The 26,359-nt window shown below is 34.8% G+C and overlaps 2 protein-coding genes across 2 annotated transcripts; one reads left to right on the forward strand and one right to left on the reverse strand.

Moving 5' to 3' along the window:
* Nucleotides 1-843: 843 nt before the first annotated feature.
* Nucleotides 844-4,775, forward strand: LOC127101624 (enoyl-[acyl-carrier-protein] reductase [NADH], chloroplastic). Its single transcript, XM_051039084.1, has 13 exons — nucleotides 844-1,054; nucleotides 1,433-1,728; nucleotides 1,898-2,007; nucleotides 2,166-2,221; nucleotides 2,305-2,389; nucleotides 2,504-2,551; nucleotides 3,111-3,185; nucleotides 3,269-3,380; nucleotides 3,728-3,779; nucleotides 3,870-3,921; nucleotides 4,030-4,087; nucleotides 4,216-4,314; nucleotides 4,410-4,775. Exons 2-13 carry the CDS (start codon nucleotides 1,452-1,454, stop codon nucleotides 4,562-4,564), a joined length of 1,179 nt encoding a protein of 392 aa, XP_050895041.1. The 5' UTR covers nucleotides 844-1,054; nucleotides 1,433-1,451; the 3' UTR covers nucleotides 4,565-4,775.
* Nucleotides 4,776-4,865: 90 nt separating this feature from the next.
* Nucleotides 4,866-7,880, reverse strand: LOC127101623 (endoglucanase 5). Its single transcript, XM_051039083.1, has 11 exons — nucleotides 7,523-7,880; nucleotides 7,221-7,433; nucleotides 6,936-7,136; nucleotides 6,749-6,835; nucleotides 6,500-6,664; nucleotides 6,306-6,429; nucleotides 6,034-6,197; nucleotides 5,608-5,941; nucleotides 5,458-5,502; nucleotides 5,314-5,358; nucleotides 4,866-5,167 (listed from the first exon to the last, which is right to left on the reverse strand). Exons 1-11 carry the CDS (start codon nucleotides 7,730-7,732, stop codon nucleotides 4,878-4,880), a joined length of 1,878 nt encoding a protein of 625 aa, XP_050895040.1. The 5' UTR covers nucleotides 7,733-7,880; the 3' UTR covers nucleotides 4,866-4,877.
* Between the last annotated feature and the right edge of the window lie 18,479 nt (nucleotides 7,881-26,359).

Genomic DNA, 26,359 nt, shown 5'->3' on the forward strand with positions numbered 1-26,359 from the left:
ATTTGAAGAATCATCATCAGAACTACACGAAGAAACATTTGAAACACCATAATCGGAAACATCATTTAAAAAGACCATGACGAGATACCAAAAGAATCATATGTGGAATATGTTTCTTCATAAGAGAATTTTTGAACAACATATAAAAAGTCAATTGAAGAAGCATCTGAATCATCGTCCAAAAAATCATTCGAAGATTTTCTTGAAGTTCACTCTCAAGAATCAATAAAGGAATAAGATGAAGATGTTCCTTTCTGTCTTAAACCTACTTGTGATGAAGCCGATGGGGTAACTGCTTTTTCTTACAAGCAATTATTTAAATTACGTGTTGAGCTCGGTAAGAGAAACAACCAACTTGAAGAAATATTGAAGGATTGAATAATCATGTTAAAGTAGTTAAAAATGAAAATGATAGGAGTAATGATGAAAATAACGAGCTAAGAAGAAAAACTTTAAAATCAAATAGATGTAAAAAATGTAATGCATTAAAAATTGAGATTGATAATTTGTATGAAACCTTAAATAAGTTTACCATAGAAAAAAATAACATTGAAATTTTTTTATCCAACCAAATAACTTTTTATAATAAAGTCTGATTGAATATCAACCTAATAATAATAACAAGTCATTTATTAATATATGTCATGCTAAGAATGAAGTAATTTGTCTTGTATATAAATACAATTTCAGTCATAGATATGGTTATAAATCTTTTTATTTTGTCAAAATAGACCATTTAAGACGGTTAAATAAACACCTCTCTAATGATTAAAAATTATCCATACCCATTATTTGTAAATTGTAAGTAAGTAAATGTGTAAAATAGATAAGGTGTCTATGTGAAAACAACACCTAGTAATCTGTCTTTGGTTCCGCGCGTGAGAGACATGAATTACATACACAAAGGAAAACCTCGCTAACTTTCGACACTTCCAAAGTCCCCTTCTCTCTTATGCAGTACCCAGCGGCAACAACAATAACATAACACTTCACTATCTTCCTTCATTCCAACTCCTCATTTTTCTCCCACATTTCCGCTCTTACTACCCAATCGGTAACTCCCCACCTTTCACTTTTTGCATCAATCTATTATCTACTGCTTCTTTTTAATTGGGTCTTTTTTATTTGTCTTTCAATGAGATAATATGAGCTAAAGTTTTGTTCTTTTTTCTAGACTTGAGATGCATTTTGCTGCATACATTACCAACCTTTATTGTTGTTTTGGTTTAGTTTTAGTATAACAAAACTGCGGATCTCGGAATTTATTTTATGTATAGTGATTTTAACTGTGGTTCTAGCTGTTTTTTGGACTGCTTCTGTTAATGGCTTGTGTGTTCATTGGTATGTCTTGGTTTTAAAGAATGAGAAATCAATTAGCTATTTTCTGCAGTGCTTCATGAGATATAACTATTGACGCAGTTTCCTTGTGTAGATTTAGGGTTTATTCCGAGATGGCAACAACATCAATTTCTAGCTTGCAAATTGCAATGTCAAGATCATGCATTCCTTCATCACAGAAGTTTGCCGATGTGAGTACTGTGATTTTCGGTGGAAAGTCCAAGGTGGGATCATGGAATAAACTTGCGAGTGCGTGTCATGTTGCGTCGGTGCAGCCCTTCCAACGGAGCTTTACATCATCATCTGTAAAGTCTGTCAAATTTGCGACGAAGGCGGTGTCTGAGTCTAGTGAAACAAGCCCAATTTCAGGATTACCGATTAATTTGAAAGGTTATTTTTCATTTTCCACTTGTTAATATGTTTTTAGTTTCATAAATATGTCTCAATGATGTCTAACTACTGTTTAGAAAGCATGGTATATTGTCAAAATATATTTGTTCGTTTTGTCTTTGGCGATTGAGAACTGTGAACTTACTGAAAATAGCACTTTTTTTTTTAGGTAAAAGAGCTTTTATTGCCGGCGTGGCTGATGACAATGGGTACGGATGGGCAATTGCAAAATCTCTTGCTGCAGCAGGAGCTGAAATTCTTCTCGGCACATGGGTTCCGGTAAGCTACTATTTTATTTCAGATAAAAAATCAGTACTTACCAGGCAATATCAATTCACTTGGTTATTTGTCTGCGGCCTTTCTGAATCCTGCATGTTATGTATGTATTCCAGTCCTTTTGTAGTGATACATTTATTAACTGTGAACCATTGCTGTAGGCTCTGAATATATTTGAGTCCAGCTTACGACGTGGGAAATTTGACGAATCACGCGTGTATGACATTAAATACTGCTATTGATTTTATTTGTTAAACCATGTCATATGTAACCTTGCTAATAAGAAATGCTGTTTTCCAGATTGCCGGATGGTTCGTTGATGGAAATTACCAAAGTTTATCCCTTGGATGCTGTTTTTGACAACCTTGAGGATGTACCAGAAGATGTAAACAAGAGATACCGAGTTTCATCTTTTTAATAAAGATATATGAAGCTGAAGTTCATGTATTTCATGATTTTTATCCATGTACTGATTTTTTTTTTGTTGACAATTGTATAGATAAAATCAAACAAGCGCTATGCTGGATCCAGCAAGTGGACAGTTCAGGTATATAGACTTATTTATACAAGATCCAAATGCTCTTTTGGTTACTGTCTTCGTATTCTAATTCACTCCACATATTTTTTTAATTGTTCTTTCTTCTTTTCCTTTCTTGTAAATGTTAATGTGTCACTTTCTTATATATTGCATTTGTATTTTAAGACTAAAATATATGTCAATATAAGAGCCTAAAATGAAAACAAATTTAACGACCTTTGAAGCCTTGACTCTTGAGTAAGTATTTTACAGAACCCCTTCAACTACTCATCTTACATCAAACGATTTAATTGTCCGTGTCTCCTAGTGTCTCTGAGCTGGAGTTTCCCACCCTCTTTTTCTCTACCTTTCTGCTCGAACAAGCCCAAATCTACGAATTCATTACTCTTAAGTAATAAGTGATTTTCATTTCGGCAATTAAGCACAGGGTATTTTCTTTATGGGTCTTGAAGAATCCAGGAACTCTAGAGTTGTTCATAAATATGAACTAGGTCTGGAGCTTTTCTGGCTCCTAACTTACTGCATAAGACTAGGCTCGTTATATCTTACGTTCATCACATATTTTCAGGAAGTTGCTGAATCTGTTAAGGAAGACTTTGGCAGCATAGACATTCTCGTGCATTCACTTGCCAACGGACCAGAGGTATGGTTAATAGAATAATTAGCGTTGGAGTTTCTTTTATGACTTTGGATTATAGCTTTATTAAGAAGGTAACTTTGCTATAGGTGACCAAACCACTGTTGGAGACATCTCGGAAAGGATATCTTGCTGCATTATCTGCATCTAGTTACTCCTATGTTTCTTTACTCAAGCATTTTCTTCCAATCATAAACCCAGGCATGTACCTTATCTAATCTAATAATGCTTCCATTCTATGAGGTTTCGATAATCTTCACCGCTTGAGTTAGCTTTTGTGATTGAATTAGGCCTAGTCGAAATTGTAATAAGGTATCAGAGCCTATTCTATATTTGATATTGGACTAGTCACATACCAATCGTGAGTGTGAGGGTGTGTGTGTTGAGATTCTATGTTGTCTAGAGATATGACCTAAGTATTTTTTTAAGGGTTGAGCAATCCTCCTCCTGAGCTAGCCTTTGGGTTGATTTAGTCCCAGTTCAATTTGTAATTAATAACGTATTTGGTTTATCGTTTTATCTGACTTACCTCTCCAACTTGTTTGTAGGTGGATCTTCAATCTCTCTCACATACATCGCTTCAGAGAGGATCATTCCCGGGTATGTTGATTATGCCTTACAAATTCATTATTAATTGTATATATCATAAAATTTAGATTCACTGTATTCACGGACTAAATGATAATACAGATATGGGGGTGGTATGAGTTCTGCAAAAGCTGCACTGGAAAGTGATACACGAGTAAGCTTCAACCTTTTTCCAAACTTACCGTTTAACACATTCATTTTTAGTTTTTGGCTTTTTCGTTTTTAGGTGCTTGGAATTATGGCATAATTCATGCTTTTTCAGGTGCTTGCTTTTGAAGCCGGTAGAAAGCGCAAAATTAGAGTCAACACTATATCTGCTGGTACTTCGTGGCTTCTCTTTTTAATGCTCTTCATGCCTTCATGTCTCATCTTGGTTGAAGTTAATTGTTTTTGTTCACATATTGGTGAATTTAGTTCCTGTGGTTAACATGTTGTCTCTTGCCTCCAGGTCCACTAAGAAGCCGCGCTGCAAAAGCAATTGGATTCATTGATATGATGATTGATTATTCAATAGCTAATGCACCTCTACAGAAAGAGCTATCAGCAGGTAAAGATATTTCCATCAGGATTGTTCCTTGTAAAATATCCAGTTCTTCCTTGATATTATATGCATAACCGAGTCAAATTTTTCACGTGTAACAGAGGAGGTAGGCAATGCAGCTGCTTTCTTATCATCACCTTTAGCATCAGCTATCACGGGCACTGTTCTATATGTTGACAATGGTCTGAATGCCATGGGTGTTGGAGTTGACAGTCCCATATTTAGTGATCTTAACATTCCAAAGGAGCAACATTAAGTACCGATTCTCACCCAAACTAAGACAATGTAGTGTCTGCTTAGAGTATTTTGTTTTTCGTTTTTTTGTAGGCTATTTTTCCAGATTTTGTCTTTTAGACTAGAAACATTTTATGTATCTGTAATGTGCTCAGAAGAGCAGGTTATATAATTATGAATGTAATAAAAATGTTTGATCTATGCTTTTATAAGGAATATGCTTTGATTGACAAGTTGGTATTACAAATTTACAATCATTGAGTGACAGAAGTTTAACTGTCATATTACTCTTGTGCTAAAAAAAGCTTTTTACTCATGTCAAATTACCAAAATTATTAGTGGAAGCTTTGAATCAAGATTTTTGCTTGGGGTCCACCTTGAACATAAACAAATATACATTCAGAGCCAGGATTCAAGACCTTGAGCCACTGGGGAAGTTCATAGGTGTTCTTCTCTCCAGTTGGAGACAGACCCCATACAGAGCCTGAGAGATTCTCAATCACCAACTTAAGATCGGAGACCGGCTTTACAGAAGTGTTCTTGATTATCACCTTGTGTCTGTAATAAGTTGTAGTACCAACAGTCCACGAGCTGGAAATTGAGTGCAGGAACTCAACTGGTGCCCCTGAAGAAAATTCGAAAGCAATGCAATAGAAGGCCTATGTTATATTTTTTGGATAGAGTAAATAGGTATCAGACGCTATCACTATAGTCAAGAAATTGACCAAAATCTAGGGACTACAAACGACTATTTACTCTATTGGATCTCACCTTGTGGTGTTTTATGTGTAAGTTCTTTAGAAAGGTATGCTGTACCTGTCAAACAATGGATATCAGATTAGTAGATCAAAGGTTTTATAATTAGAAACTTCCAAAATCCAATTAGAGTATAGACCCTTTTTCCTTAGTTCTTACTTGGATTTTTTCTCTGGGGCAATGGGGATTCATTATGGTAGGAACCTGTGTCAAGCAAGCAGGAGAAGAATGAGCGAGACTTCATATAGAAAAAAGCCGACAAAAGTATCAGATTAGTGCATAATGTTAATATTCATATTCATTACTCACCAATATTACCATATGAACTTTGCAGTTTAGCGAAAATCCCTACAAGAGGAGCAGAACCTGAAATTGTAGGTTCAGTTTGTTCATAATTGGATCTGTCATCAGAGTAGTCATCATTTCTATCTGGACCCCCTACAAGGCCTCCATAGATGACATTAGGATTTGGCTGAATACGGTTATACCACGCGTCGAATCCTTGTGTGCAACCAACCTCAGAGTGAAGAGAAAAGACTGAAGCAATGGAAGCGCCTCTGTGATGAACATGAATAGGATATTTTGGTCCATATCCAACCAAGTAGCTCATGTCCTCCGGGTTTTTACCAAGGATATAATCAGCCTGTGTAAACCAAAATTCACAGTTTCGGTTATCCATCTAACAGTAAACTATTAAAATGTTCAGCTAAGGATAAGACAGATTCCAATAGATACCTGTGACTTGACGAAATTGAGAAGTTCCTGAGGCTGAATTTGGCCCTCAGGACAGTTGAGCTGTGCTTTTGCAGCTGACAGATAATTAGAGTAAACAGCTAAAAGAAACGCGGCAGAGGAAGCATACTGCATGTTGTTCCAATCATGCAAGTACAATAAGCCACCTAGTAAAGAGAAAACACAAGCAGAAATAAAATGACATGATGATACTTTTCTCTGACTGTTTCTTTCAAGTGATTGTTGAATCAAATTAATGTTTTACAGCAACTAACCTGGAGTTTTCTGGACATTGTAACCGTCATTCTTTTGCAAACAGGCGCAGGAAAAATAATCTGCTTTGGCCTGATATTGCTTTAGTGTAGATGCATATGGACCAGCTTTTCCTTCTAGTAATACCTGCAAATTGGATTTGACCATTTAGTTTTTATTGCATGATTCCTTTAACCAAGTCACAATTGATTACTACCTTTGATAAGAGGGTCTGGACACCGGCATATTTGTTGTCCCAAGAGAATTCTTTCACCGCCAATCCAGTTCCACCCATATACACCGCATTGTCCACGACATACTTTAGGTAGTATTCATCGCCGGTTGCTCGGTGCAGCCATGCAGCAGCCCATAACAATTCATCCTTTTTCGCCAAAGAAGTGGTTTTAGTCTCGCTTCAAACGGATACTAAAAGGATGGAAGAAATAATAGAGAAATATTTACTCACTGAATAGCCAGAAGAAGCATAGAATTGGTGAGCACAGGATATGGACTCATCATATAGGCCTCGGTATCTATCTGCGAACGTGAAGAGCTGCAACAGATAGAAGAATATTAATAACTCCACAACGAGTGTATATTTTGAGAAAATCTCCGCGAATCGAAGAGTGTATCGCTAGTACACTCCCACTTACCTGTTTTGCATGGACTAACAAGAGATTAGAGTAAGAAGAGTTGTATGTCCTGAAAGCTATGGCTGCAGCCGCCAATGCAGCTGCAGTTTCACCTGCAAGATCAGAACCAGGATGCTGTTCATCAATTTTGTAAGCAGTTCTCGAAGTCGTCATGTCTTCAGCACGTTCCCAGCAGTAGTGATCAGAAACTCCATCACCCACCTGAAGTTTCACAAAAAAAAAACGATCGTTTATTACGCCATAAGCACACTTAACATTCAACCAGATTAGTTGAACTGGTTTTACCTGTCCCCAAAGAACATTAGGCTGAGTATGCGCTTTGACGAAATAATCAGTTCCCCATTTAATGGCCCGTAGCGTATGTCCGATTTGGTTTAAGTCTGTCATTTCCTTGCTAAACTCAATAGCTCCCCATGCAAGCATTGTCACACTGTAAGCCATTGGCAACCCAAACTTAACATGATCACCTGCATCATAGTACCCTCCCACCAACTCTACCTGTAGTAACAAACACGAGAATCCAATTTAGTTATATTTCACCTTATTTCTATAAGTTCTCAATGATAGCTTATGAAAACGGTACTCACTCCTTGCTGAATTCCGTCCTTGAGACCAGAATCAGCGCGCCATTTGATTCGCTGCTCTTGCATTGGTAATTTACCCGACCTTTGTGCTTCAAAGAACATCAAACTCTTGTCAAGAGCATCACCATAGTTGAAGCCAGAAGCTACACTTCCACCTAAGCCAACAAGTACAACTGTCATAACCATACACAACGATATGTTTAAGTTTTTCATGATATGGTTAATAAATTTGCAGCTTGAATGAAACTGAGAAAATGTGACTAGTATATATAAACACTATGATCTGCCTTATGCATAACACATTGCAATGTATATATAAGGCCATAAGAAAGAAATAGAGAGTATGTGAGTGTGTGGTAGCCATCACGTTGGGGTTGACATTAGGAAATTGAAAGAGGTTCCCACGTTTTGACGTGCCAATGTGCGTCTAACTGTTTTGATAGAATATGTATCATGATATAAAAAGAATATATACAGTTTTATTTTATGCGATGTTAGATTGGTGCTTCTGCTTTTGCCGGCAATGATAGGTAGAGCTATATTTTAAAGAGGTCAACATAGGTGTCTTTTTATTACTTTTCTTCCCAAAAAAATATAAATATAGACTAGTTTTTCTAAATAAATAATTTTATTTTAATCTTGCTTCATTCTTTAGAGAATCTGGTGTGTCGGGATCCGATCCCTGGAGGATCTTTTGTGTGATTAGAGTCATATTTAGTTCTCATCGGGATATTGACTCACAATCATAATTTATTTTTATAATTGGTACTCTACCGTGATTCCTTATAGAAGCCCCAAGTGCTAAAAATATATTTTTTTAAAACATAAATGGCTCAACCAAACCCATTCCCCAACTAAGAAAAAAACTATGGTAAGTCAATTCAGATATTACTACTCTGATAAACTACTCGGGTACCTCTACGAGACATTGTCACAATGATAATATAACTCGAAGCACTTATAAAACTCTGGTTAATTAACAAACCAAATACCCCGACCGTTATAATCATATCCCGACCAAGGGTTTCTCTTTATATTTTAGTCAAACCCAATTTCGCCAAAGATTTTTTTATTAACGTGGGTTTCAGTTAGGTAAGAGATTTTATTAACATTGCCCGACCACAATCGATTATGTCAGAGGCTTTAAGTAGCTTGGACTTAAGTTATATGTTTTATTAACTTTGCCCGACCGCAACCGATTATGCTAGAGGCTTTTATTTTGCACGACCGATATTTAGAGTCCCATGGGGGTTGACGTTAAATAGTGGTTAGAGACATTTATTTTGCATGTCTGACATTAAGAGCCCCATGGGGGTTGATGTTAAATGGAGGTAAGAGACTTTTATTTTGCATGAAAGACGTTCAGAGCCTCATAGGGGTTCACGTTAAATGAAGGTTAAAGACTTTTATTTTGTATGATTGACGTTCAGAGTAGGGATGACAATTGTATCTATTCCTAATGGGTACCCGCAAAAATGACCCATAACGGATATAGTAAAAACTCGCAAAATGGATATGGGCATGAACACACCACTAAAATAAGTGGGTATGAATGCGGGTGCGGATACAGGTACCTTAATACTCAGCTCGGCACATACCCTCACTATATATATATATATATATATATATATATATATATATATATATATATATATATATATATATATATATATATATATTATTATTACGTAGTTAATCTAACAATTTTTAAAATAAATCACTATTAAATTTCTACGCATTTTAATATAAATGTTTGTTTATTTCTTATCTCAAGAATAACATCCTCAATTTTTTTAAATGTTGTTAAAAAATTAAAATGACATGATAAATTATAATTGATCGATCATTTTTTATTAGAAATGCGGGTAAACAAGTATGAGTACTTAGGTACCCATAGGGTACGAGTACGAGTACGTGTACAAATATTGGTGTCCACGCGAGTATGAACTCGGGTACGAAGATTTTTTTAAACGACAGGTTTGGAGACGAGTATTATAGTACCCTGTCCTATGCCATCCCTAGTTCAGAGTCTTAAGGGAGTTGACGCTAAATGGAGGTAAGAAGTTTTTATTTTGCATGATCGACGTTCAAAACCCTATGAGGGTTGACGTTAAATGGAAGTCAGAGACTTTTAATTTACATGACCTGTTTTCGCGGAGCTCGGCAATTCCGAGTTGTCTGTTGTTGTAGAAAAGTCTTTGTCCGATCTTTTCTTCAACTTCTGATTTGTTTAGTTTGTGTGACATCTTGATTTCCTTCGATTATGGTATCCGATGTATTTTTACTGAAATTTCGAGTTGTTTGACCACTATCATGTGTAATTTTAAAAGTTCAGAAAAGAGGAGTTGCCTCCCGTCCTCGCAAGGGAAAAGATCGACACTCATTTGCCTAATGTAAGTTCTAAATAAATCTTTAGTTACAAACGACAAAAAAATTAACCCGCCTTATCCGACAATAAACATAATTAATTTAAAGAAAACATTGCTATTTGTCCAGCTTTCTAGTTTTATCGACGGTTTCGTTTGATAAATTTATGGTTTCTGTTAGCTTATATTTTGACACTACCGATGTGACGTGACACATTTAACTTTTTTATGGGTGACTGCTTATTTTTTAACCTTTTGTGTGATATCTCGATTATTTTCATAACTCCGGATCGTGATCAACCTCGTCCTCCAGTCGTTGAGTCCACTTGTCGACTAGCTTTAGATGGCTTCCTTAATTTCCTTAATATTTGACGACTATCATAGCAGTGTCATCGTCTCATTACCTTTTCCATTATCTCTGTAATTCAACTTTTGCATACAAAATTAAACCACTTTTCTTTAAAAGCAACGTGGACAATCATAAGGCAGAAAAAGACTTGATTCTACATAATAGCTTCATAAAGACATGGTTATATATTAATCAAAGAGATAAGACATCCCAATACTTTATTCAATAACTAACATCATATTTTTATTCAACACCTAGAAATATGCTAGATAAATGAACAAGTCAAAGGCAAAGAATATTAGTTCCATCCCGTAAGAAAATAGTGCTATTATGTACTTAATCATGTGGCTTTTATTGCATATTAAGTGACAATTAAATCATGATGTTTAGGTTCTCTGGGAGAGCCTAGTAGTAACATGATGACCAAATCAAGACCATATTAATCCCTTTTATCACGACATGTTGAAATGAAAAGGTCATCATAGAATCAATGTAATACCAACATACCTTGGCTATTTACTCATTTACAGTGAGCAAATATAAGGATTCTAGGGTTCCAATAGTTAATGATAGTAAATGTCTTATTATCAACATGAATTATAGATTAATTAGTATTAATAGTAAATTATAAACATAACCTTGAAGTTCCGATCCAAATAGTCAACTTGGCGAGTTGAGTCGGTGAGTTTGCCCGTAGTCTCATTTATCCCTTATGAATGAAAGTTTTGAGTCTCCAATACGTAGTTTCTTTGGGATGAACAATGATGGAAACTTCCTACCGGAGTGGTCATCATTGGAGAATAGATCTACACAGTGATGTAAGTCGTGGATTGACATGGTTGTTTCCCACTATATCGCCATCTTTGCTACGTATAATCCGACCATCCTCCAAACTAAATGAGTTTTACAAGGTATGGTTGTGTGGTCTGGGAAAGTTTTACCAGGACTCTACGGTGGGTGCCAAACATTCTTGCTAAAAACATTAAAAAGTTAACCTTCCCAATGTTAGTCAGGGAAGATCACAAATGTCTGGTTAATGTGTCTGTGATTGATATATGGATATTTTCCCTTTTTTATTGCTCCCACTCAATTGTACTTTATATAGTCTGTATTGTAACTCCCTCAATCATAATGAGTCGCTCATTTATTTCTAGAGCATGAACGTTTGGAGGTAACGCTCACCCTCTCACTAATGACTACTTAACATGAATTATAACGGTTCTTAACATTAATTTTGTAACCTTCATGTGATCCTTAGTCTGTCTCTTAACCATTGAAGAATCCGACCGTCCAACATCATAGGTCGGTCCATGTGAGCCAGTCTGAGGCTCCTACATGACTATCTTGATCAACATTAAAAACAAATATTTCGACTAATTTAAAAAATTTAGGATGTACAAATAATATTATAAAAATATTAGTATTTATCTAAATATTTTATGTATAATAAATATAGGACGACACAAATGGTAGATATTTGAATATCTTAACTATTTAATTAAATATTAAAATTTGAGTGATATTTATGAAAAAATATTCGTTGGGAGATGTTAACTCTTAAGTGAATCTCAGTTATCTCAAATAATTAATCTTTAAAATTGCACTTACAAATAACTTAATTTATTTGAATTTATTTGAATTTATTTGAATTTATTTGAATGTTCTTTATGACATTAAAAAATTATGGAAAATAAAATTTATATTTTATTTGAAAATATATTTTAGGATAGAAGAATAAAAGTAAGTTTTAGTTGCTTATTAAGAGTAAAAATGAATATTTTTTCTTTTACTTACCGTTACAGAAAACTTATAGCAAAAAGCCTAAAAGCAAATACCGAGGAAACAAACGCGTGGAACATGTGGACCCTCAATCTTATTAGAGATAGGTGATTCTGCCCTCTAGATGCATCGACCACCATCCATATCAATCAAACAAATATATGCATAATATGTTGTGTCTTTTGCATGCAGTTTTAACCACTCACACTATATATGAGAGAAAGCGTTCCATTTCAAACATTCAAATCCATTTACATTATGACTTTTGAATGACACATCGGCTTCGGCGTCGAAATGCTAACCTACATACCGTCACATTGGTCTTTCAAAGAGTCTATGCTTTCATCCCAAAAAATTTCATAAAGAAATATCATTCCTTCATAGAAGATCCATATCTCTGATCTTCTTTCGTTGAATCACCAATCTCCTTTTTCAACAAATCTAATATCCAATCTTTCAAGCCATGGTGATGTCTAAAGTCATTTGATATGACAAAGCCGTTGCTGGTGAATTTAAAAAAGCTCTTCATCATCTTTCTACAATGGAGGTAGACGGTCCAGTCTTAGTGACCTCTCCATCTGCTTCAACATCACAAGATTTGGCCCTTCCAAGAGTCATCCAAGGAGCATTCCAAGCCTTTCCAACTTCTCGACCTCCATAACAACTAGGGAACCGTGAAATTGACCTCCCTTGCAACCTCTAATACCCGAATAGGAAATGCTTCATAATCTCTAACTTCTACAAGCCAATTTAGGCATGCAGATAACAACTAATATGTTAGCGTGTACAACTTGGTACACCATTAGAACTCTCATTTCTTGACAGATAAGATCCTGAGAATTGAAGAGAACTTGCAATATGTCCCTCCAAGAGGAAGTACCATATGAGAGGAAACCTTACGCAGCAACCCAATCTTCACTCCAGAGCTGATCTCGACCAAAATAATCACATCACATGAAAAGGCTCCACAGTCCCTACACCGTCACCAAAGTAAGAGACACCGAACTCCTCCTCCTGGTTCTGAGGAAGGAGTGAAAATCAAATCCTAAGTGAGGCTCACTATTCTCCTCGTTCTCCCATGCACCTTCCTTGAAGGAGGGAAGACACAAGGCATACGATCCATCTACATAGCAAAAAACAAAGTCGTTTTCCATGCATATCCTTCATAACAGAATATGTAGGTCCTTAGAGAAGCTTCCAAAGCTGTCAGACTATGACGAAACCAGGGATCATGACGAACATGTCGAGCACGAGATAACTAGTTATACTACTTCCACACCAATGGAGTCGTGAAACGAAATCTCTTTGCATTAACCCTCACTGAATCTGCCATGACATGGTACAAAACCCTCCCAGATGATGGTATATACTCATTGAAAGATCTACACGATGCCTTCACTGCCCAATTCACTACTAGAAAATGACATCCTACAACCATGGCATCACTCAATATAATCACACATGGGAAGAAAGAAACCCAATGTGAATACATAAAAAAATTCAAAAAAGTTGTCGTAGTAGTAGAAGAACTGAACAACATGTTAAAGTGCTGGATATTTAATAAAGGTCTGAGACCAGATTGCATGTTTTGGGAAAAGCTAGGGCATGAGGGAGCCTGCACCTTGAGTGACTTATTGAACATGGTATGACTGTATATGAATTGTACATAAGATGTCTTGGAGGAAGAAAGTGAGAAAGGTTGGGAGTCGGGGTTCCAGATACAACCGAGTTTCACAGAGGGACAATAAAAATCGAAGAGATGACAAAGAGCGAGGATTTCAAACAAAATTCCCATTCTACACTCCTTTAAATACTTCAAGGGAGAAGATCTGACAAGATTGCGCCAACATTAATTTTAAGGAGGCCAAAATCAAACAACCTTATTCGATTATAGAATCTCCCAAGATGGACAAGTCTAAATACCACCATTTCCATAAGTGTCAAGACCATAATATAAAAAATTTCATTCACCTAAAGATGCAATCAAATAGCTGATTAAGAAGGGGCATCTGTCCGAGTACACTCGGGAAGGTGGCAAAAGAGATAATCGAGAGAAGATGAGAGAGATTGTAGATCAGAAAGAGCCGCCAAGAAAGAAACAGTTCCTCGATGAGAGAAGTCATCCCCTAAGAAAGTCATCGAAGTTGTGTCCTAAGTTAGGGGAAAAGGGGCAACATCAATAAAGAGGAAGAATACCAGAGGGGGAAGCATCAATACATTGCATATGTCACAGGTGGCCTTCCAAGGCCGAATAACCCTTCTAAGGGCACCGCCAAAAGAAAAATTACTGAATTGATGGACATCAGTAAGAAAGAAGGAGAAAATTTAGCCATAAAGATAGAAATACCTAATTTGGGGTTTCTGGACGACAATAGATCCTACGGTATCATGTATGCAGAGATCTTTGAAAATCTAGGAATGAAGAAAGAAAATCTATGGCCATATAACGAATCCAAATTGAAAATTTTAGATTCGACCTAAGAGAGGGGTGAGGGGTGGGGTGGGGTGGGGGGGAATTATGATTGACGGATTTTTTCTAGTTTAAGCACTGATCTCTGAATTATTTTGCTGGAAACATAATCATTAAGTTGTTCATAAATTATCCTAATTTATGTGCTAGAAAGTAAAGTACATAATGTAAACTAACATAAATATTCATCTCGATTCTCCTTGCCAATACCTCTATCTCCTTATAGGATTTTCCATTATGATAAAATGCTCTTTACAAGTCTCACACCAAGCACTCAAAATGTTGTTTCTTTTTGGGTTGATTGCATTATGAAAAACAACATTGTATATTCAAGTTGTTTTTGTGAAGAAAGGACACATGTAAGAATAGATGTTACAACATGTGTGCAACATCTCACCCTTGTTAACATGGCAATGTTGTAGTTGTTCTGCATGTTATTTTCTGATTGGTTCAATCAGATTTGTTACAAATTTATAACTATATTTTAGCAATGCATTTATGTAGATTGGTTTGTTTAAAGTTGGACATGTTCAAATCAAATATAAATGGAGATTTAAATTTGAATTAAAAAAAATCATATATTTTTGTTGGATGCTTTTGTGAAAAAAAACCAAAAATAGAATCCAACTAAATCTTCTACAATTCTAGACGTGATCTATTTCCCATTGGAAAATCCCATAATCTGGATTTCTATTTAAAGAGACTCAATTTTAACTTTGAAGACGAAGAGAAAGTATTAAAGCTACCTAGTGTTAAGGTTTTTATTTGATTCCTTTGTTATTGTTATTTGTACACCACACTAGTTCCCTAATTCATATCATAAGGCATAATGTTGGTTTGTTTAGTTGAGTTGTAATTCAACATTCTATAAAATTGTTTATTGAAGGTACAATCACTTGGGGTTAGTGATTGAGAGAAAGTGAGAGGGATTCTCATATTTAGGGGGAAACCTTAATAGAAAGTCACTAGGATTAGAAGGAGACATTGAACAACATGAGGTTTTTGTTCCTATAAGACTAATTATACTAATTTAATATAGTGAATTTCCTTTCTTGGACAAAGTGCCCCCAGACGTAGGTATGGTTTCACCAAACTAGGTTAACAATTCCTCAGGTCCTTTTATTGCTTTCTGAATTGATCATTTTGTTTATCTATTATTTGTTAGTTTTGGTGTAAGATGTTGAACACCTTTGCTTAAGCATCTGGTCCAACATCCGTCTCCTTAAGAACATAATTTCAATTGGCCTCAGAGCAGGCACCCTGTTCTGTTTGGGTAAGCTCCAAGTAAGACATTTTTTGTTCTAATGGATATCACTAAGGATGAAGGGTTAGATAATAAACCACCTATTTGGATGGAACCAATTATGATTATTGGAAAGCCAAGACGGTTCCTTTTCTCAAATCCATGGACAACAAAACATGGAGGGCCGTGGTAAAAGGTTGGAAACATCTTGTGAATGTTTCTCAAGATGGTACATCAAGCTTAAAGCCAGAAAATGAGTGAACTAATGCAGAAGATAACGAATCTGTTGGAAACTCCAAGGCTTTAAATACTATTTTCAATGGTATTGACAAAAAGATATTTAGATTGATCAACACATGTACTGAAGCCAAAGATGCTTGAGAGATTCTCAAAACTGCTCATGAAGGAACATACAACGTTAGAATGTCAAGGTCGTATCTCCTCGCTACTAATTTTAGAATTTGAGAATGAATGAAGATGAATCTATCCCTGACTTCAACATCAGACTACGTGACATTGCCAATACTTACTTTGCATTAGGAGAAAGGTCTCCGAAGAAAAGTTGGCCATAAAAATCCTAAGATCTCTTCCAAGAAGTTTGATATGAAGGTCAAAACTATAGAAGAAATCCAAGACATTAGCATCATCAAAATTGATGAACTCATTGGTTCTTTACAAACCTTTGATATAACTTTGAATGACAGATCTGAAAAGAAGAACAAAAGTATAACTTCAACACTGAAGAGGATGAAGATCAAGGTGGAAAAAGCTCATCAGAGGCTATAGACCTTATTTGGAGAAAGTTTAATCAAGCATTGAGAAGGTTGAATAGAAATTGGAGGGAAAATGTCCCAAATAAGGTGTCAGACATTGGTCCATTGAACAAGAACAAAGATGATCATAAACATATCGGCGGGAAAAACGCATAATGTTATGAATGTGAAGGGTTTGATGACATTAAATCTGAATGTCCTACTTTTCTAAAGAAACAGAAAAAATGAATTGCCAATCACTTAGTCCGATTCTGATGATGAAAGTGAAGGATAAATAGCTAATAAAGTAATGGGGTTCACTAGGAAATATGACTCTTGTAGTGAGTCAAGTGATGAAGATATCCCAGCAGAAGAGCTTGCTGACACATATATGTTGGTGTAAGCCCTAGAGGCCAATACTTTTGGTACTTGTATCAAATTATTTATTAATAATAAAAGACATTTTCTTTATTATGGTTGATTAATAAAGTCCCTAGAATAGATAGTCCGTTTAATGTATTAAGTGTGACTTAATCATGAGAACACATTAAACATAAGGGCACTGTTCTTAAATTATCCGTAGTCGAGCTTTAATGTGAAGTGGGATAACATTAAAGTATTAAGACTATTATGTTTGTAGACTGATGATCACATCTCATGGATCATGGATAAAGAGTTATCAAGTCTTAAACATAGGTATGAATATTAGGAGTAATATTTATACCGGATTGACCCGCTATGAGAATACTATATAGAAAGTTATGCAAAGTGTCATAAGTTATTCTCATGGTGATAATAGTGTATACCACTCTTCGACCTGAAACCACTATGGATCCTAGATGTAGAGTCGAGTGCTTTATTGCTGATCCAACGTTATCCGTAACTGGATAACCATAAAGACAGTTGATGGGTACTCCACGAAGCATGCTGAGGGACATGAGTGTCCTAGATGGAATTTGCCAATCCTGCGTAACAGGATAAATGTCTATGGGCCCAATATTGAACTGGACAAGGGTGACACGGTCTATACCTTGTGTTCAATATAGACATAAGGGCAAAGAGGTAATTATACACATAATTATTATCACAGGAGGTTTTGTCAAATCACATGACATTTTGTGACCTGGGTAACAGTGATGTGTTGCTAGATACCGCTTACTGTTTATTATGTTAAATGCGTGATTTAATATAATTGCCAACGCCGCGAAAACCTATAGGGTCACACACAAAGGACGGATTGATGAGATATAGAGTAGCTAAGGAACACCGTAAGGTACGGTGCACTTAAGTGGGAGACGAAATATGGTAAGGTACCAAATACTTAAGTGATTTTGGGCATATTATAAGATATGGGCCAAAATACACTTAAGTGGGCTTTTTAGCTTGAAGCCTACACAAGTGGTTCTATAAATAGAACCCCTTGGGTAGAAGCATTGTAACTCCACTCCACTCAGACAGAAATTCAAGTAGAGACTTGGAATTTTGTTTCCCTCTTTCTCTCACTCAAAGCCTTCATTCATAACAGCTAGCACTGCGATTGAAGGAATCCATTCGTGTGGACTGAGTAGAGACGTTGTCATCGTTCAACGTTCGTGATCGCCCCGTGGATCTGTATCAAAGGTTTTGATCATTATTAGAGATTTGCACCAAAGGTTTGAATCGCCACAAGAGGTAACGATTCTATCACTGATCATGCCCATTCGTAAGGATCACTAAATGGAGAAATTTTTATATTCCGCTGCGCCTTGGATGGCAATTCTCCTTCAATATAGACAATTACTCACTGAGTGGAAGGAATCTCGCTTGAGAGAAGAAAAACAAAAAAATACCACAAGTGCTCTACTCAAGGAAAAGAAGAAGCTTGGCACAATGATTGCAAATATGGAAGAGCAAGTCACATTTTGAAAGTCCAAACTTGGCAATATGATAAAATCTATATGCATGTTGAACAATGGTTCTGATATATTAGACGAGATTTTGGAGTTTGGGGAGAAGAAGGCTATAGGGTTTGACTATTGTTCCATGAACAAAAAAGTTAAAATTCCCACAAAGAAGTTTATTGCTCATGAAAAGAAAATTGAGTTTTTGATGAAGGAACACATGTCCCAACATCCTGCTTAACACGCGTACCTCACAACAAAGGCAACAAGAAATCATCTTGGAGGTGTCACCACTATTGGAGACATGGTCACATAAGACCTTTTTGCAACATACTATATGGATATCCATATTCTTATAGTCAACCAAGGCCCAAAAGAAAGAAAGGGAAGAAAAGTCAAGCAAAGAAAGTATGGAAACCCAAGGAAAGTTTCACTTGTCTTATAGCTCATACATCTCTTAGAGTTTCCTCTAGAGAAGATCAATATTTTGATAGTGGATGTTCAAGGCGTATGACTGGTGAAAAGAGTTATCTTAAAAAGTTGAAGTTGTACTCTAACAGTTATGTCACATTTGGTGATGAAGTTGGAGGAAGAATTAAAGGCATAATAAAACTGGTTAGTCCAGGTTTACCTTGTCTTGATGATGTGTTATTGGTAAAAGGATTGGATAGAAACATAATCATAGTCAACCATGTGATCAAGGTTTGAATATTAACTACAACAAGTTTGAATGCACTGTCTCTAGTAAATATCAAGAGATTTTAATGAATGGTTCAAGATCCAAAGATGATTGTTATATGTGGATCTCTCAACCCTCATCCAAGATTAAGAGCATGGAAGATATCATATCTGAATATGCTATCAAGAGATTGCCAAAACTCATATCTGGAGTGTTCCAAATAGGCAAGATGTCCCAGAAGATTCTCCAACATCTTACCTCCACTAAAGGTCTGAAGTTACTTCCTGTGAATCTCTTGGAATCCACACAAGTGAAATGTATGGGTGGAAGAAATGACACTTTATGTGTAAAGAATAATAAAGGAAAATTCCTTTATGACTTTGGGGTTGGTATGTCAGACAAGATGTTGGAATATTATGTTCAACATTTGATGTCTAAAATTAAGATGAGTCTTGAGTTTCAACTGCTTTCTTGACTTACAAGTAAAACTTCTAAGAGATATTTGTACCAATGCCTTAGAAAATGTTTAGTTTGAACTACTAAGGGGTGTAATTGGTATTTTCATGTGTGAAATCTTATGGAAATGATATCAAGGAAAGCATGCTAGTCTAAAAGGAAAGTTTCTCTCTCATGTGATCATTTCAGCGCGTAAAGTAAGAAAAGTCTCTTCAAATTCAAATTTCTCTCAAGGCCACTCCCTCTTCACACACAAGAGTAACCTAACTCCATCTATCTATTGTGCTAGCACATCTATTCCCATCCATATCTCTCAAACCAGATTCAAAATGAGCCAAAAGACTACTAATGCTAAAATTGTTGAACCCAAGCATGTTACAAAATCATATGGGGTCAAAGAAAACTAGGGTTTCTGAATCCATAAGTATTGATGATGAACCTATTATATTTTTAGACCCAAAACCTATGAGTATGATTGTTCCTATTTAAATTTCAACAGATAAACCAAAGAATGATGCCACCAAAAAGAATCAGATTTTTTTTGAAAAGGTAAGTACATTTGTGCATGATAATGTTGAAACTATGAATATTGATATGGAAGTTGATTCTAACCCCAGTAGGAAAGACATAGATCATGATGAAACCATGTTTGAGGGATCAAATGTGGAACGACATGCTGAATCACATGTTAATCAACATGTTGAAGCATTTGTTGTAACATCTGGTTGCCCAATGTTGAACCCACTTCTGTACCAGTTGGTGAACCACCTGAATCCATTGATGAACCACATGTTAAAGAAAATCCCAATGTCAATCCTGTCATGGTTGATGGTCATCCTTGTCGTGCCGTGAAAAATACCTGAGCGCATCGCACACTTTTAATACAACAAAGTTGCCATTGAATTTTATTTATTCTAAAAGAAAGGGAAAATATCAATAAAGCCCAAAGAGAAGAGAAATGGGTAAGTAAGTCGGTTATGCAAGGGGAAGGTATTAGCATCCCTCATATCCTTTGTAATCAAGGGAACCGTTTTGGTTGTTCTTTGCGCGTATGAGTGTTATTATCTAAACGTTACTTGCAATTGATTTTAAATAAGGGAAAATAAGTTTTTAATTAATGTGCTCGCCAAGATTTCGAAATCCCGTGCCTACGTATTCTCATGGTGCAATGAGAAAATCAGAGCTCTGTAGTTCATGGCGTAGAAAATGAGCATTTGTTGGTTGATTTTAAGGAACAATGTTATGATCGTATCCTAGAATTTTTTTGACGTTAGTTGTTTGATCCTGGTTCAGATGCTCTAAGCTGTTAGTCTGGCTGCTAAGGAAAGTATTATAACAATTCTTTTATGAAAATAAATTGTTGTTTGATATTGATCAAGGATAACCAATTGTAAAGGTGGTGTGTGAACCAAGGAAAAAGAATAGTAAAAATGGTGTGTGAACCAAGGGCAAAAAATAGTAAAGGTGGTGTCTGAACCAAGGACAAAGAATTGTAAATGTGGTATTTGAACCAAGAACATAAAATAGTAAAGGTGGTGTCTAAACCAAGGATAAAGAATTGTAAAGGTTTGCCTAAACTGGACATTAACAAGGCAATCATGAAAAAGAAAAGAGTTTGCCTAAACTAGGGGATTAACAAGGAAAACAGGAAAAATAATAGAAGTTTGTCTAAACTAGGGGATTAACAAGGAAAACAAGTTAAAGGAAGAAGGTTTGCCTAAACCAAGGGATTAACAAGGAAAACAGAAACAAGAATAAGAGTTTGCCTAAACTAGGGGATTAACAAGGCAAATATGAAGAAGGAATAAGAGTTTGCCTAAAACAGGGGATTAACAAGGCAAATAGGATAAAGGAATAACAGTTTGCCTAAACCAGAGGATTAACAAGGCAAATGGGAAAATGGATAAGAGTTTTCCTAAACCAGGGGATTAACAAGGCAAATATGAAAAAGGTAGAGTTTGCTAAAACCAGAGGATTAACAAGACAAACGGGAAAAAAGTAGAGTTTGGGTGTCAAAACCAAGAGGAGTTGTATTGGAACCAATAGAGAATGATTATGTAATGTTTTTGATATTGGTTGTGATTTATTTTAGTCTGAAGATGGATATTCAGATAGGGAGCTCTACAACGGTGTTTGAATATTCAGGGAGAGATAGTCTACATCCTTCTCCTTTTTCTTCTTTTTATTATGAAAATTTATCTTGATTTGAATTTCATTAAAGTCTGTGAGTGAAGGTGAATATTTTGAACAACTGGGTCATGCATCCACATCCAAAGATATTCAAAATGAGGATAGGAATACATCCTCTCATTCTTCTCCATTTCTCAAGACTAATAGCGCACAATTCACATCGTATTTTGTAAGTGTTTTATGGTTTATTAAGAAAAAAGAGTTTTTATTTTGATCTGAATAATAAAAAAGAAAGAATATTACAAAGGAGTAGATGAATATCAAAATAATTGCAAGTTACCTTTTATAGCACCAAAAGGGTATTATATATACTTACGATTAAATTCTATGTGTGTGCGTAGGATTAATTTCTAATGTCCAAGTACTTAATCAATTAATCAATCAAAAGAATTAATTAATTAACTAAAAAATATAGGGGAAATAATTCATATAGCAATGCCATTCATTTAATCAAGCATAGTCAAAATTAACTAATAAAGTCGACCGATTAAAACAAGTTTTAACTAATTAAACAATTAATATTAAAAGAGAAATGATTTCTTTGTAAAGAAAATTAAATTAAATGGTATTAACCAAATACTTAACATCAAAGAAAATATTAACTCCTTTTCCTTATTAAAAATTCTTATTATGAAAATTATAATTTAGTTTTTTTTTTCATTTAATCTAGTAACTAATCTAACATTGATATGTGGCATATTAAACTAAATAATAATAAAATAAAAGTAATAGGAATGATTAGAGAAAAATGGAGGAATTAAAACTATTAAATTTAAAATTCAGCACCATTTATATAATGGTGATTATACTAAAATAAAATAAAGCAAATTTTATAAAAACGAATCCTAGAATTATTCAATTAAAATTCAGCACCTATCAATGATGGACATGTGACATTTTATATTGAATTAAATTGAAAAAAACATAGTAGAAACAAGTGATGAAATAAGGTACAGTAACGTGAAAAAAATATGGGAAAGCAAAAACCGTATCGTGGAACTGCAGGCAAAAACGAGAGAAAAAAACACCCAATACTGTTCTTCCAAATTGATTTGGTTTTGGTTTACTTGTGTGTTTCAGTTTAAAATTTTTATGCGTGCAAAACTTTTTTGGTGCAGAACTTTTCTGCGTGCAGAATTTTTCCAGTGAAGAATTTTTCTGGTGCAAAATTTTTCCGGTGCAAATTTTGTTTGCATTTCAATTCAGTTTCGGTTTAGTGGTTCTTCTTTTATCTTCACAGTTTCGACATGATTACAGTTTGAATTACATGAGAATCAGAGCTGGCTTTGATGCAAACTTTTATTCGAACACAACAAATAGCAAACATACAACTCTCTAATGATAAATGAGATGAGAATTTTCCGATGAAATTGAAGAAAAATATAGATTTCGCTATTGCACGCAAGGTGCTCAATAGAATGTTTCAACAAATTCAGAAGCGATAATATAAAATATGGAAAAGAGAGGTGAAATACCTTATCGATGGAGCGAAGGTTTTCCCTGATTAGTGTTGAGAATCACCGACGAATTTACTGATGAGAAACCTGGAAAACTTCAAAGTAAGTTCCTTTAATCTAATTAATTTCCGAGCTCTTGATGAACATATGATTATGGATGATAATGATTATTCTTGAATGGAAAGCCTTGGTGAGTTATTGTTGAATATTGATGATTCTTGAAACTTTGTTGAATTAAACTTTAGATGATGAATATGTTGATGAGTTTTTGGTTGATGAATATAGGATAAAAAGGTTGAACCCTTGATGAATGTTGATCCAAACCCTTGAATTCTTGATAGAAGTAATGCTAAATTTTGTGAATGATGATGAAATGTTGCATTTTGGATGAGTTTAAAATGAAGATGGTTATGGAAAATGGTAGGAGTTTATGCTCAATTGAATGGAGTTTCAAGTGATGAAACTCCATCAACTAGGTTTATGAACTTTATGTGATGGTGATAAATTTTGACATAATAACTTTACTATAAATTCTTGATTGAAGAATGATGAAAAATAATACTCCCTCCGCCTCACAAAAAGTGTCTCATTTGGGCTTTTTCTTTGTAGCAGAATAATTATCCTTTTACAATACCAATGCAACATTTATTGTTCTTTTCCCTTACTATACCCATATTAATTAACTTTTACTTTACTCAATAACATTCTTAACTATAATTAATAATGATATTTTACTAAATGATACTAAATTTATCATTAAAATTAAGACATCTAATCATTTTTTTTAAGAACCGTGCATAGTTCAAATAGAACATTTTTATGAGACAAAGACAATATGTTTTTATAGTTTTTAAAAAGGAGAGGGTGATTATGGATGAAATGATCCAGTCCTAGGATAATGATCCTAGGATAATGCTCCCCAAAATGATAGTTAGGATTTGTGTTAGTTTGGAAGTTAGTAGTTGATTAAGCTTTGATTTGGCCTAGGTAGTTTAAGGGTAATTAAGTAATTGATGATTTTGTGAGGAATGGGGTAGTTAGAGGTATAAGTGTTGAAATTTTGGAGAAATAACAAGTTAGGATGTAAGACAAAAGATTATTAGTGATAAACTTGAATTTAAATGCTTTGCCTTGATTCTTTTGACTATTTTTTTTGATGAATTAATCATGGATGAAAGTTGTAGAATTAAGCTCTTCCATGGCCATTGGAAAATGATTTTACATGCTGAAAAATAGACTTTTGAATGATGTAAACTCATGAACCAACTTCTGACTTTTTCTGTTATAGAATTGCTTTGAAATGCATTGAAGAAACCATAATTTTACTTAGCAAAAATGCAGAATTTTCCTTTTGTTACTCGAGTTTTTCATGACTTTTTGATGATTTAACTTCATGATATGGTAACTTAACTTGATCCTTATTTTTACTTGTAGCAAAGTGATCACTGTAGTGGAAGAATAAGCTGAGGACATCAATGGATACATGAAGAAAAGCCATGGAAATGGAATCTTGAAGGATAAAAGACTTGTTGAAATGCTATATGTAACATAATCATAAACTCATGGGTTTTACAATGAATGATGATGACCTTTTGGTCAAATATTTCTAGAATAGATCTAGGAAAGTTCAGGAGTCAAAATCGAGTCAATGGTCAACAATTGACCAAAAGTCAATCATTGACTAAAAGTCAACTATACCAACATTTTGCAGTTTTTTTCTTGTAATTGATCCCTTTCCTTGTAACAAAGCTTGTGATGCTTGTACTGTATTCCAATTACTCTTGGATGAAAATATTCCCATTCTTTCCAAAAAGTCAACAAAAGTCAAAATATGGTCAAAGGAAAAATACTAAGAAAATAGTAAAAAATGATTAATGTTCATAACAATTCAAAGTCAATAACATCCAATCAACGACGAAAAGTAAATAATAATTAAAAATCAATAGTAATGATAAAGTCAATAATTATGATAAAAGTCAAATGGAAAAAGTCAACAATAATGGTCAAAGTCAACATTGGCCAAATCATGGTTAACAATATTGAAATGATCAAAGTCAATCAATAGTCAATTATAAGCCACAAACCAATAGAATATAAAGATTAACGAAAAATCTTTGAACCATTAAATAAAATGAAATGTAAGGTGAACCAAATGAAACTTTTTATGGTGTATCAGACGAATTTAGCCTGAGCAAGAAAAGAAAAAAATGGAAAAGGAATGGGGAAAAATGGGGGTATGACAATCCTATTAATATACCTGTCACTGATAAGTGATAACCCATATTTTCTAAGTTATTATACATCCTAATCTATTGTTTTAAGCTAGTAGATTTATCATTTTATATTTGTTTTAATGCATTCTAGCCGTTTCTATAATATTTAGCTTAGAACATAATAGGTGCTCTCTTTTGTAGTTTTGATATGTTTATTGCTTGTTTTAAGTAGTGTTCTGATGAGTTGTGTCAAGACAGTCAGGGACGGAACCTAGGAGTTCAAGATGGAATAAAGCTGAACTTAGCTAAGGAATGAAGTGAAGCAATCAACGGGATTCCTAGGGCATGCATGGAAAAGGAACTGCATTAGAAAGGAATATCTGTTTGTGTATTGGTGGAAATCCCTTGAGCTAAATGGATAAGAATCATGGCACTAAAAGACAAAAGAGGGTACAATAATATGTCTACTAAGGAGCACGCTATGTAGAAAAGGACATCGTCGCTTGCACCGCTGCCACTGCATACTGTCACACTACATCTTGTCCCCCCATTATTGTCCCTATACTTGATTTCTTGCAAACAAAGCTGAAGGAAAGAAGAGAATATGCTAAATTTGATATTGGGCTCGATGTGACTTCCAAAGGGTCCATGATCCAAGACAAAGGAAAATAAACCCTAGCTAAAGGCTTATAAATAGACCTTTTTAAGGATGAGAAGGGAGTTCAACACCTTAGAGAAAATCACAGAAGAGAATATTGCAAGGAAGAATGGAGAGAAAAGAGAGCTTATTCTTCTCCCCAATTCTAGTGCTAACTACTAAAGCCTGGCGCGACTAGAGTCGTCACTTGTTGATTATCCATCACAAGGAGGCTTCACTTTACTCTTATGTTTCTATTTCTTTTTTATCTTTTGTTTAAGAACATTTCCTTTCAGAACTAGCTTTGTAAGCTGTACTCAGCTCATTATAAGCTAAACATTTTGTTTGTTGAGCAATGAGAAGTTAGTA

Source organism: Lathyrus oleraceus, chromosome 7 (genome assembly GCF_024323335.1).
Source record: "Lathyrus oleraceus cultivar Zhongwan6 chromosome 7, CAAS_Psat_ZW6_1.0, whole genome shotgun sequence".
Taxonomy (NCBI): domain Eukaryota; kingdom Viridiplantae; phylum Streptophyta; class Magnoliopsida; order Fabales; family Fabaceae; genus Lathyrus; species Lathyrus oleraceus.

Bases quoted from the DNA above. Each gene is read 5' to 3' on its own strand.
- LOC127101624 (XM_051039084.1), top strand. From the start codon at position 1,452: ATGGCAACAACATCAATTTCTAGCTTGCAAATTGCAATGTCAAGATCA. The intron at 2,390-2,503 runs GTAAACAAGAGA...ACAATTGTATAG, and splicing joins TTGAGGATGTACCAGAAGAT to ATAAAATCAAACAAGCGCTA. The intron at 2,552-3,110 runs GTATATAGACTT...ACATATTTTCAG, and splicing joins CCAGCAAGTGGACAGTTCAG to GAAGTTGCTGAATCTGTTAA.
- LOC127101623 (XM_051039083.1), bottom strand. From the start codon at position 7,732: ATGAAAAACTTAAACATATCGTTGTGTATGGTTATGACAGTTGTACTT. The intron at 7,137-7,220 runs GTAAAACCAGTT...GTGAAACTTCAG, and splicing joins CTAATGTTCTTTGGGGACAG to GTGGGTGATGGAGTTTCTGA. The intron at 5,168-5,313 runs GTGAGATCCAAT...AATTTTCTTCAG, and splicing joins TACACATAAAACACCACAAG to GGGCACCAGTTGAGTTCCTG.